The sequence below is a fragment of the Leuciscus leuciscus genome (genome assembly GCF_965113295.1).
Source record: "Leuciscus leuciscus genome assembly, chromosome: 10".
Lineage (NCBI taxonomy): Eukaryota > Metazoa > Chordata > Actinopteri > Cypriniformes > Leuciscidae > Leuciscus > Leuciscus leuciscus.
Window position 1 is genome coordinate 23828158 of NC_138734.1, and position 13005 is coordinate 23841162.

Below are 13005 nucleotides of genomic sequence, written 5' to 3' on the forward strand. Positions count from 1 at the left end.
GTTCACCCAAAAATGAAAATTCTGTCATTAATTACTTGCTCATGTTGTTCCAAACCCGTAAAACATTCGTTCATCTTAATAACACAAATGAAGATATTTTAAATAAAGATCTTCATTTGTGTTTCGAAGATGAACTAAAGTCTTACGGGTTTGGAACGACATGAGGGTGAGTAATTAATGACAGAATTTTCATTTTTAGGTAAACTAATCCTTTAATATTTATGTATTTAAATTGTTTTTGGTAGAATTATCTGATTCTCACCAAGTCTTCATTTATTTAATCAGAAATACAATAATATTGTGAAATATTATTACAATTTAACATAATTGTTTTCTAGTATAATACATTTAAAAATGTAATTTATTCCTGTTATGTCAAAGCTGAATTTTCAGCATCATTACTCCAGTCTGGTGTAATGATCATGATCAGTTTAAAAATCATTCTAATATTTCATACCTTTAGAAATCATTCTAATATGCAAATTTTCTGCTCAAGAAACATTATTATTATTAACAATATTTAAAACAGTTTTTGCTGCTTAACTTTTTTTTTTTTAGGAAACAATGATACTCATACTTCAAACATTTGTGGTAAGATTAAAAAAGAGAGAGAAATTAATAATTGTATTCATCAAGGATGCATTAAAGTGATCAAAAGTTACAGTGAAGATATTTATAATGTTAACTACATGCATGCTTTAATAAATGTAATAAAATTGCAAATAAATGCTGTTCACTGAACTTTCTTCTCATCAAAAAATCCTGAAAAAATGTATTTCCCTGCGGGAAGGCCTCTGCGTGATTGCATCATGAAGCACGTATGAAACCAGTCCAATGGCGTGACGGAACATCATCTGATGTCATCGACCAGGAAACTATATAGCACACCTGAACCAAACAGCGTCAGCTTCTGTGTCTTCAGCAAGTGCTCTATGTGAATCTATGTCCCTGGTGTTTTTTGTCTGTCTTAGAACACACACACCGGTATAATGGCGAGCAAACAACATTTGAGCGGGTATACACGCGGTTAAAGTGTTTGTTTGGGGGCAGGGCATGCATGTCAGTGTGGGCTGACAGTTTCATTCATAAAAATGTTCCCTATGTGTAGAAAAACACGCACTATAAAAGGAAGTTTTAGCTCCGCCCCTGTTGAGTCTTAACTAGCTCGGATCTCGCGCTTGCTGAGGCAACGAGTAGATTATGGGTCACCATAAAGAATCTCGGATCTCAATTATGGGTCCGCAATATATTTATAATGCGGAGGAAACTGAGCTCAAGGAATTCCGCTTTCTCTCTTTTTCCTATTATCACAACTAAAATGTGTGTTTGCAAGCTATGATTCTTTTTTTATCTGCGCTGTAGGGAAGCTAAACAAATGTAATAAAAAAAATCAACAAAAAAAAATCAAAGATGCTTACTCTTAAGCAAGTCGTGTCACAAATCAGGTCCGAGGACTGATTTGTCACGTTAGATCTAAAGGACGCATACCTCCACGTTTCCATCCTTCCACAAGACAGGAAGTTCCTGAGGTTTGCTTTCGGTGGCGAAGCGTACCAATATTGTGTTCTTCCTTTCGTAGGCCAGCCACTTTAAAACAGTTTCAAAAACTGTTAGGTCTGATGGCAGCAGCGCCCATCGTTATACCTTGCGGCCTGTTGTACGTTAGACCGTTGCAGTGGTGGCTCAGGACCAAGTAGTTCTCCCCGAGGGGAAAACCACTCTGCATGATCAAGGTCACGCAGTGCTGCCTTCGTACCTTAGTTATGTGGAAAAAACCTTGGTTCCTGTCCCAAGGGCCCGTGCTGGGAGCTCCTTGTCGTCGCGTCACGCTAACGACGGATGCTTCCCTCACGGGTTGGGGGCGATCATGAGTGGTCGCCCAGCCCAAAGTCTGTGCAGGACCATCATCTCTCATAAAAAGGTATAGTAACTGTATAGAAATGTTGGCGGTGTTCCAGGCTCTGAAACACTTCCTCCCAGACCTGAGGGGCCACCCTGTGCTTGTTCGGTCAGACGACACATCGGTGGTCTCCTATATAAACCATCAGGGGGGGTCTGCAATCGCGCCCCTTATACAAGCTGGCTCACCAGATCCTCCTGTGGGCCGGCCTGTTGTACGTTAGACCGTTGCAGTGGTGGCTCAGGACCAAGTAGTTCTCCCCGAGGGGAAAACCACTCTGCATGATCAAGGTCACGCAGTGCTGCCTTCGTACCTTAGTTATGTGGAAAAAACCTTGGTTCCTGTCCCAAGGGCCCGTGCTGGGAGCTCCTTGTCGTCGCGTCACGCTAACGACGGATGCTTCCCTCACGGGTTGGGGGCGATCATGAGTGGTCGCCCAGCCCAAAGTCTGTGCAGGACCATCATCTCTCATAAAAAGGTATAGTAACTGTATAGAAATGTTGGCGGTGTTCCAGGCTCTGAAACACTTCCTCCCAGACCTGAGGGGCCACCCTGTGCTTGTTCGGTCAGACGACACATCGGTGGTCTCCTATATAAACCATCAGGGGGGGTCTGCAATCGCGCCCCTTATACAAGCTGGCTCACCAGATCCTCCTGTGGGCCCAGGGGAAGCTACTTTCTTTGAGAGCGATATATATCCCAGGGTACTTAAATCAGGGGGCAGATATCCTGTTGAGGCAGGGGCCAAGGCCCGCAAGGTGGTGGAGCTCCTTTGGGAGAACTTCGGTCAAGCTGAGGCTGACCTGTTCGCAACCCAAGAGACCACACATTGTCCACTATTACCCCTTTTCCACCAACAAGAACCAGGTGCTGGTTCAGAGCTAGAGCTATTGCCAGTTCGGAGTTGGTTCGACTGACGAGCTTACTAAGAACCGGTTTGCGTTTCCACCGGCCAGAGAGCCACAACAGAGCTATATCTTACGTCACTGCATACGTATCATGTTGCCCAGCAACGCTAGTGCGGCAGCGCCAAACACAAACACACCAGACTTGTTCGAGATGCATCGGCTTCTCGCAGAAACGATCAGCACATGAAATCAAAGCACTGCGAAAGCGATCAAAAAGCACAAGGAGTCGTATGATCTCCAAACACTCCCGCAGCTCTGATCGGTCCACGCTGCTCCGATGCATCTCGAACAAGGCATCAACAATAATAGACGTTGCGTTACTATGGATGCTCATGGGTTTGCGAAAATAAATCGGCATCCAAACACGGCGAATCCAACGCGTTCGTGCAGCTCGCCGTAACTTACATAGACGGATATTATAATCGAGCTGCTATTAGCTCGACTAGCTGCTATTTAAAAATGGCGGTCACAAGTTTCTCTTCAGTCTTGTTGGCCACGGTAACCCCGCCCCCAGCCTCTGACGCAAGCGGTTCTTTCTTGGCTCCGTTCTAGACCCTGCAATAATTTGTGCTACTTAAGAACCAGTTTTACTGGTTCGGAGCTGGTGCTTTGGTGGTGGAAAAACAAAGAACCGATTTGAAACTAGGCTCTGGCTCCGAACCAGCACCAGCTCTGCCTTGGTGGAAAAGGGGTATATGGTTCTTACTCAGCCATCCAGCTCCTCTGGGGTTGGACGACATGGTGCAGACATGGCCGAGGTCACATCTGTACGCATTTCCCCGATTGCTCTGCTCCCAGGAGTTCTGGAAATGGTTTACCAGGGTGGGGTCAATCTACTGCTAGTAGCCCCATTCTGGCCGGCCCGAGTATGGTTTGCGGACCTAGTGTCTCTCCTTGAAGGCTCTCTGACGGATCGTCTCTCTCAGGCGAGTGGCTCGATCCTTCACCCCCGCCAAGAACTGTGGAAACTGTGGGGTTGGCCACCTGAGGGGGCCCAGCTCATAAGTTCATAAATTCTCCACTCCAGAGCTCCATCCAAAAGGAAACTGTAGAAAACAAACTGAAACTGTTTCACTTCCTGGTGTGAAGAGCACCAGCTGGACCCGGTTAACTGCCCAGAGAGTGCAGTGCTGGAGTTCCTGCAGGAGTGCTTCTCCGCAGGGTTATCCCCCTTCACACTGAAGGTGTATGTGGCGACACTAGCTGCTTACCACGTCCCTTGAGTTGAGGATCTTTGGGGAGACACACACTAATAACTTGTTTCCTTTGTGGCACTTTGAGGCTGAGGCCAGCAGTCTGCTGACATGGGACTTGGCTGTTGTATTAGAAGGCCTCTCCCTAGCTCCATTCAAGCCTATTGAGGAGGTTTCTGAGAATATCTTTAAAGACTGTCTTTCTCCTCGCTATTTCGTCTCTCAAGAGAATTGGAGACATTCAAGCACTTTCGGTATCTCCCTCGTGCATGGAATTTGCTCCTGGTTTGGTAAAGGGTTTTCTTCACCCTAAGACCAGGCTACGTTCCTAAGGTTCCTACTAATGCTGTTAGATCTAGAGTACTGCATGCCTTCTGTCCTCCTCCGGACGTCAGACCTAGAGAAACCTTATCTGCTCTGCTCTATTAGGGCCTTAGAGGCTTACGTCCACATATCTGTGGAGAAAGTCTGAACTTTGGGTACCCACAAAGGGGTGCCTGGCATCTAAGCATGGGATGAGCAAGTGGGTGGTCGAGGCCATCTCACTTGCTTATGAGTCGGCCAGTCAGCCTTCACCTTTGGCTGTACGGGCCCACTCCACTTTAGGTGAAAGATTATAGGTGAATCTCAACCCAACCTTGTAAATCTTTATTCCAATAAGCTACAGCATAAGGCGAGTTTTATTATCGAGACTGTTCTCATCCTTTACATGCTGAGTTTCAGCTCCTCCGCTCTGGATGGTGGTTTGTGGCCCCTAGGTGGAGAACCAAACGATATAGGAATACTTCTGTACCCGCAGCCATAGAATTAATAAATAAAAATAGCAGGAGATGACACTCTTTGCTGTGCACGGCATTTTATGTATTTTAGGCGGGCAAGCGGAAGGGTACGTGGGGGGGGGGGGGGGGGGGGTGGATGTGTTGAGGCACATTGTTATGATCTTTCTTAGAAGTTTTTATGCTTTGGACAATGTTTTTTAATGTTATAATTTAATGTTTTATGTTTTGTCTTATGATTGTCTTATGTATGTATTGCTGGATCTCCTGTCTACACAAAAAATTTACCCTTAGGTACTAATAAAGACACCTTGCCTGTTGCCCTTGACCTTGACTTGAAGTATGGCTGCTTCCAAAGCATTACTGTCAGGAGTTTCCCTCCAAGATGTTTGTGATGCGGCAGGCTAGTCCTCACCGCATACATTCATGAGGCTTCATTAGCTGGACCTCGGCTCCAATCCAGGGGCGCAGGTGCTTTCACCTAGATGTGCGCATTGATTTCACACAGATGGACACTTGCTCTTATGGCAGCATGGCTGCCGTGCAAAGGCAAAAGTCCATAACTTTGTTTTTGGTCGAAAATGAGTTATTTATATTTTTGGCACATTCAAGACCTCCTTTATCATGTGGATGAGTATCTTGAATCAATTCCGTTGTTTTTTTTGAGAAATTAATGAGTTGTCTTAACAGTAACTTCCAAAAGCCCATGAGAAACCAAGGCAGAACACCGTAACACCAGTTACCGCTCTTTGGCTTTGTTTTGGAACGCTCAAATTGAGTTACGGGTACTCTCCCTTTGTTTAGCCGCGCGTCAATATTAAGTTCCTGTGCCGGTGTTCTATCAAATAATGCTACCTACCAGATTGTACGGTTATCTGCCTTTGTTTTACTGTCCATTAAAATTTTAATTACGGTGTAGCCTGTGTACTTTGTACAGCTGCCATCAGTCCCTCTAAGTTTTGATGTCCTCAGAGCATTGTCCTGCACAAATGCGGTCAGAATATTTAGCATGGTCTGAAACCGCTCCATCGACAAACGTGCGATATCGATCGCGAAGGATTATGCAGAGTTGACAGAAAAATGTTACACATGCCGTAGCAGATGAATACAATAAAGAACTAAAGCCCCGCCTCATCCAGTTTGGGTACCGGACCTGGTTGAAACACTCATGCATCTAGCTGGCAGAGTGCCAAAAAATCGCTGGCGCCTTCAGCACCGCCCTAAACACGGTCAAGCCAACGCTGGACTAATATATCTATGGAGGTATTTTGTCACGTCAAATGTATTAATAATGCCATCAGAATGCAACCAAAGCACAGGATAGCAATAGGTAGATGTCTATAAATAATTGTAAATCATACAAAATAAATGCCATGATCACACGTGTTACTATAATGATTTTGTTAATGGTGATCAGCAACCAAATATTGATAATGTGGAAGTTACTGCCTTTTGCCTTGGCTTGACTTCTCACTTTTTGCTGACAGAGCAAAGGCAGAGTACAGTAACTTTAAAATAGTGGTCAAAAGTCAAGTTTGAGCTCAAGATTTTTTTATGTATATAATTTTCATTACTAAAACATTATTTGCCAGATTTCCAGTGTCCTACCTATAATTCATTTGGCGGGACAACTACAAATCTTTAAAGTCATTTTTCTCAGTTCCACACTCTAGCGAGTTAGGTCTTTTGCCTTTTTAGGGCAAATGGGTTTTAGCGTTCCCGCAGCATTTTGATGCAGCTCAAGTTCCCTTGTAAGGGAACGTCTCAGTTACGTATGTAATCCTAGTTCCCTGAAGAGGGAACAAGACGCTGCTTCACCCTGCCATACTCCTGGCATGCCTGTGATCGACTTGCTTAAGCCTATCAGAAGCTGACGCTGTTTGGTTCAGGTGTGCTTTATAGTTTCCTGGTCGATGACGTCACATGATGTTCCGTCACGCCATTGGACTGGTTTCATACGTGCTTCATGACGCAATCACACAGAGGCGTTCCCACAGCGTTTCGACGCAGCGTCTCGTGGGAACTAGGGTTACATACGTAATCGAGATGTTTTTACTGTATTTTTGTTTAAATGAATGCAGCCTTGGTGAGCATAAGATACTTTTTAAAAACATTAAACAATTTAAATGTTTCCAAACTTTTCACATGTACTATAATATAGTTAACTAATGTTAACCGATTGAACCTTATTTTAAAGTGTTACCAACTATTCCATGATTTTTTTTTCCATGATTTAATACTTGCGTTTCATTCATGTATGACTGACAAATATGTATCACATTAAGTTCATTAGTTAATGTTGAAACTGCGTAATCCACATGGATTGAAATTTAAATGTAATTCAAATACATAGATCTTAAATTTAGGCCTAAATATTTATTTGAGAGGATGAGAGTGAGAAAATGATAACAGAATGTTCATCTTTTGTCTGAACTGTCTCTTTGAAGTTGAGGATTAGAAGCCTCTGTTACTGAAGATAATCGTTCTTGTGAGGTTTCATGCCAGGTAACTCGAGCAGGTGCAACATGCTCTTAAGGGGACTGAACAGGAAGTGCGAGTGACAGGAAGTGAGGTGTGTTTCAATGGGTGTGAGAGCACTCCTGCTGCTCAAACCTGGCCAGTAAAACTGATCAACTGGGATGAATTAAGGCCGTACACTACAGCCGGAATTCACAACAGATATCTGGTTCAGTGTCTTCATTCACTGTCATTTAATGTTGCTCCAAACCCGTTTAAATTTTGCACAGAAGACTTACGTCTTACGGGCTTGGAACGACATGAGCGTGAGTAAATGATGACAGGATTCTACCGATTTCTGCAGCTGGTCTGGCTGTAGAGCACTGGCCTAGAGAGATGTTAGAGGAAACCTGTCCACACACCTTGCAGAAGACCACAGTCCCTTCCTCCTGGTGCAAGAGCCCAGAGGAGACGGGAATGACAAGAAACAAGGATATTGTCATAGTTGGAGAGGTTTATCACATTTACAGAAGAGAGAGAGAAGCAGTACAACACGCATGCAAAATTCACAAGGGATGTTAAGTTGCGTTCACATCATAACGGAATTCCCATAATTATGAGGAAATTCATGAGGAATCATTTATTTCTATGGCAACACTGGATGTCAAATGGATCCATGTGTGGCTTTGTTGTTCATGACATCATAATATTTGATCACTACATTAATCAACCTAAATTCTTTTGAAAAATCCTGAATAGATTTTTTCCTGATTTTCTGTTAATGGTTCTTGAACTGTCACTGCTAAACAGACATGCAACAGCGTTTCCTGCATCACTATTTAGCGGCATGTTCTGCTAATGGATCTACAAAATCAAAAATCAAAAATTCTAGCTTAATAGACTATAAACAGACAGCATGTGTTTGATCTGGTTGCGAACAAAAAAAACATGTAAACAAACAACCAGGTGTTCATTTCCCCAAATCATCGTTAGCCAACCATGGTCGCAAGTTCCATCGCCCTAGTGAAAAAAAAAAGGAAAAAAAAAAAAAAAAAAAAAAGAGAGTATACTTTATTGTATTTTAAATATATTGCCTTTTTTCAATAGTACATTACAAATATACTAACAAAAATTTAACTATCTTTAAATATATTAAAAGTATATTAGCATCATGCTTTTACCTATTTTCACAATAAAACTTTTAACACACTTTAAAATAATTGTACTTAAGTATATTTTCAAAAAATATGTATTATTTTTATATATTATTATTTTTAAGTGTATTTATTGGCACTTTATTTAAAATATATTTTAGGTATATTTTAACTGTGTGCTGGAAATTCATTGTAACAATGCATTGAAAGTATACTTTCAAAATACATTATAGTATACAATAGTATTTGTACAAAGTATAGCTAAGTATTATTTGTTTATTAATGCGCATTTGTTATTGATTACAAATTGTGCAATTTGTAGTATTCTATGGTCGGCGCCGATAGCCTCGTGGGCAAGTGCACAGACATATAGCGCCATTGTGTCGGGAGACCTGAGTTCGAGTTCCGGCTCGTGGACCTTTCCCGATCCCTCCCCCACCTTACTTCCTGTCTAGCAACTGTCCTATCCTAATAAAAGGCAAACACGTCAAAAATAAATATTTAAAAAATAAATATATATACTGTATATACATACACTTACGCTAAATTAGTCCAGCTGCAAGTATACCTAGTTTTTTTTTTTTTTTCACCAGGGCGGTATCAGTGTTTCTGAAACCATAGTTTTAACGAATATTCGCAAACAGCATCGGAAAGTTGTGTAGTTGGAAAGACAGCTTTCGACCTGTAGAAGCATAGTTTCTTGTTTGCATGACATGTGTACTCGATAAATCCTTATCTTGAGCCAAAAAAGCAAGCTGACATTTTATTTAAAAACAAATGTCATTTAAGTCTTTTAGTTTGTCAAGAGATTTAAGGCACCATTTTTGAAGAGTGCACATGTGCGTACGTGCTCTAGTAAGTGAGAACGAGCCTAAGATTGAATCTGGAAATAAAGCAAAATAACTTAGGAAAATGAGAAATAGTCCCCAGATGCCATGGTTGTAATTTATAGCAAAACATCTAGCATTAATTTGTTTCAAATCTGTCTGAACTCAAATTGGTTTGAACGAATTTAATTATTGATTGTTATTGTATTTTTTGAGAACAGTGTAATTTCTGACTGGTTGTTCGTACTGTATTATGTATAGATAAAGATACACATTCACAGTTTTGTCCCAAATAAATGGTCATTTGTTTTCACAGTATTGTTTTTGTTTAGTATATTTGTTAAGTCTCGTTGAAAGGACTAGATGTTACAATCCCTAATGTTTGCACCACTTCTAATTCGGGAGTTCTTGAAGGATGGCTGCTATAAGGCTTTCCCAGTGGGACACATCGTCAGTTGTGTACCGCAGCATCACAGGGTGTTTCGGCCAATTATCAAAATACACCTTCTGCTGGGGCAAGCCCACCACAGGTTGATCAAGCCTGGGTGTGAGTCCTGCGATTAGCTGTTCGCCTTAGCAGCCCAGGTGATGTCACTCCTCTTCAGCACAGGCAATGGCTCGTCCTCTCGGCGGTGTTGGCCAGCTCTTTGATGGCTTGTCTGTAACCCTGCCCCCTGACTCCGACCTCCCTAAGGAGCTTTGCTGTTGTACTGGCTACAAAGCCTCTACATCCCACCTCCACTGGGCGCACCATTATCTTCCAGCCTCTGTCCTCTGCCTCAGCTGCTAAGTTGGAATAGCGCAGCTTCTTACGCTCATACACTTCTTCGATGGCGTCCTCCCAGGGAACTGTCAGTTCTATGATATAGGCGAGCTGGCAGGACTTAGACCAGAGAACGAGGTCTGGTCACAGGGTGGTTGTTGTAATCTCCGGAAGGAAAATGGGCTTCTGATCTAGGTCGACTCGCATCTGCCAGTCCCTGGCGGCATTCAGTGGGGTCAGATCAGGGTTTGAGGGGCTAGCCCTTAGCTTGTCCCCCTCTCGAACGAACGATGGTGGGTGTTGGCGCACATCCTGGTTGTTGAAGGGTTGGGCATTGATGGATACCCTCTTGCACTCAAGTTTGTTGGCTAGACACCTGAGGAGCTGGTTGTGTCTCCACGTGTATCTGCCTTGAGTGAGGCTGGTCCTACAGCCAACCAGGATGTGCTTGAGTGTTGCAGGGGTTGTACACAGGAGGCAGGATGGGTCCTTTCCAAACCATAGCTGCAGGTTTGTGGGAGAGGGCAGTACATCATACGTTGCTCGGACGATGAAGCTCAGCCTGTTGGATTCCATACCCCAGAGTTCGCTCCATGTGAGTTTGCTCTTCTCGACACCCTCCCACGTCATCCACCCTGTTTGGCTTGTGCTATGGCGTTGGAGCATCTGGCTGCTTCCTCCTGTCAGCGCGCCTCCTCTACCACCTTGCTTTGACGTAGAAATTGCCAGTGCCAGAGCTCCGTCGCTGTATAGTCCAACGCTGCTAAGGCATTTGGGAAGTCCAAGCCACTTCCTCACGTGGGACTTCACTAGCCTTTCCAGTCGATTGGCATGGCTAAGCGAGACCTCGTACATGGTCAATGCCCACAAGAGTCTGGGTAGCAGCCCAAACTGTTAACACCAGAGCTTCAGTTTCCCTGGTAGTGAAGTGTTGTTGATTTGCTTAAGGCCGTTAGCCACGTCCTGCCGGAGTTGCTCGAGTTGCTGGGTGTCTTTGAGGTCTGCATTATACCATCGTCAGAGGCTCTTAATGGGCTTCTCTAGGATTGTTGGGATTGGTTTGTTGCTGATGTAGAACTGCTCGCCTATTATTTGGCCTTTGACGACAGAGATGCTGCGAGACTTACTTGGCTTGAACTCCATTCTTGTCCACTGGATATTTTCATGGAGTTTCTGAAGCAAGCATCTAGTGCATGGTTTTGTTGTTGTGATGATGGTCCTGTCGTCCATGTAGGCTCTAATTGGCGGAAGACGCAGACCACTCTTGGTCCTCTCGCCTCCCACTACCCAATGAGATGCCCGTATGATCAGCTCCATTGCCATGACGAATGCCAGAGGAGAAATTGTGCAGCCTGCCATGACGCCGATCTCCAGATGTTGCCAGGCAGTGGTGTTGTTCTCAGATGTTACACAGAACTGGAGATCCTGAAAGTAGCTCTTGACCAACTCTGTGATGTGGTTTGGTACGCCAAAGTAGTTGAAGGCCGTCCACAATCTCTTGTGAGGGACTGAGCCGAAGGCGTTGGCAAGGTCCAAGAACACCACATGTAGGTCTCTCCGTTCCTTTTTTGCAGTTTGTATCTGATGCCAGATGATATTGGCATGCTCCAGACATCCTGAGAAACCCTGGATCCCGGCATTCTGCACCGATGTATCAACAAAGTTGTTTCTTTGCAGGAATGTAGCGAGCCTTTGGACCAGGACACTGAAGAAGATCTTTCCCTCTACATTCAGCAGGCTAATCTGGCGAAACTGGCTGATGAATGACGAGTTCTTCTCTTTGGGGATTAGGATACCTCCTGCTCTTCTCCGTGCTTTCAGTATCACCCCCTTCTGCCAAGCCACCTTTATCAGCTTCCAGAGGTATTTAAGGACTCCGGGGGTGTTGTAGAGCCTATACGGGATACCATTGGGCCCAGGTGCTGATGCTGATCTCACCTGCCTCACAGTCTTCTCCACCTCGCTCCATGTGGGAGGCCTTATGTCCATTTGATGTTCAGGTGAATGAATTGGTGGTATATCATTCGGAATAGTGACTGGTTCATGCCTCCGATCATCAGAGTAGGTCTTCCTCAGGTGCTCTTCCAGATCTTTTATGGGAACTTTGAGACTCCCTCTCTTTTCTTGGTCAAAGAGGCCTTTAACAAAGCTGTAGGGATTGCTGTAGAAGAGGGTCCTTGTCTGTTTTTTCCTCTTGCGTTGTCATCTGAGGTGCTCTGATCTTCTCAGCTTTGTCAGCCGCTGCTTTATCTTATCTATATAATTAGGCCTAATTATTTTTTAATTATTGAAAACCTCATCAATTAAAAGGGAATTATAACTGTTCAGAGGAATCAGAATCAGAACCAAAATCATTCAATTCTAATCTTAAAGAACCACAGAATGTGCCCCAGGTAACACTGTCTATGCAATGACATATAAAACATAAATATGTTGATATAGGTAACTAACCACCAATAACTGCTAAAGCCATGAACTTGATATACCTTCTAGTTGCAACTAAACCGACTCATAATTACGGCAATTTGACATGTCATGAACGCAGCTTTCCAGCAAGGGATGTTCTTAACGTTGTGGAGTGTTAAAGTAACATTGATTAGATTACTGACCTGTTTTCCTCCCATGGACTCAAACATCTTCTCCAGCTGAACTCGGAGCTGCTGGATGTTGTTCAAGAGGATACAGGACTGTCAGGAGGGGGAAGATAGACAAGATATTTCATGATTAATCGACTGTCCTCCTTTCCACATGCATTCGGTCTTCAAAACCCTCCACCATCCTAATGCAAGGAGATGTTTTTTACTTAAAGACTTTGTAAATATATAAACACGGGCACTGATTTGTCTGGATGCTGATGCTGATGGTACAAAATATACAGTATTGATAGTCCATTATTTCATGTGTGTAAAATTACATCTGCAATTGAAATAAAAAAAAAATAAAAAAAACATTAAACTCAATGACCAGGTTGATGGAGAACTCTTTAAGATGACCCTCTAACTCACAAGGATCAGTTCCTGTTGACTA

The 13005-nt window shown here is 43.4% G+C and overlaps 1 protein-coding gene across 2 annotated transcripts in view; it reads right to left on the reverse strand.

The window, feature by feature from the left end:
- Positions 1-13005, reverse strand: part of unc13c (unc-13 homolog C (C. elegans)) — a 229937-nt gene that overhangs the window by 46422 nt on the left and 170510 nt on the right. For both annotated transcript variants that reach the window (XM_082182828.1, XM_082182829.1), the window contains exons 23-24: positions 12588-12665; positions 7657-7683 (exon numbers count right to left, since the gene is read on the reverse strand). In XM_082182828.1, coding sequence (XP_082038954.1) covers positions 7657-7683; positions 12588-12665 — 105 coding nt within the window. The remainder of the gene's footprint in view (positions 1-7656; positions 7684-12587; positions 12666-13005) is intronic.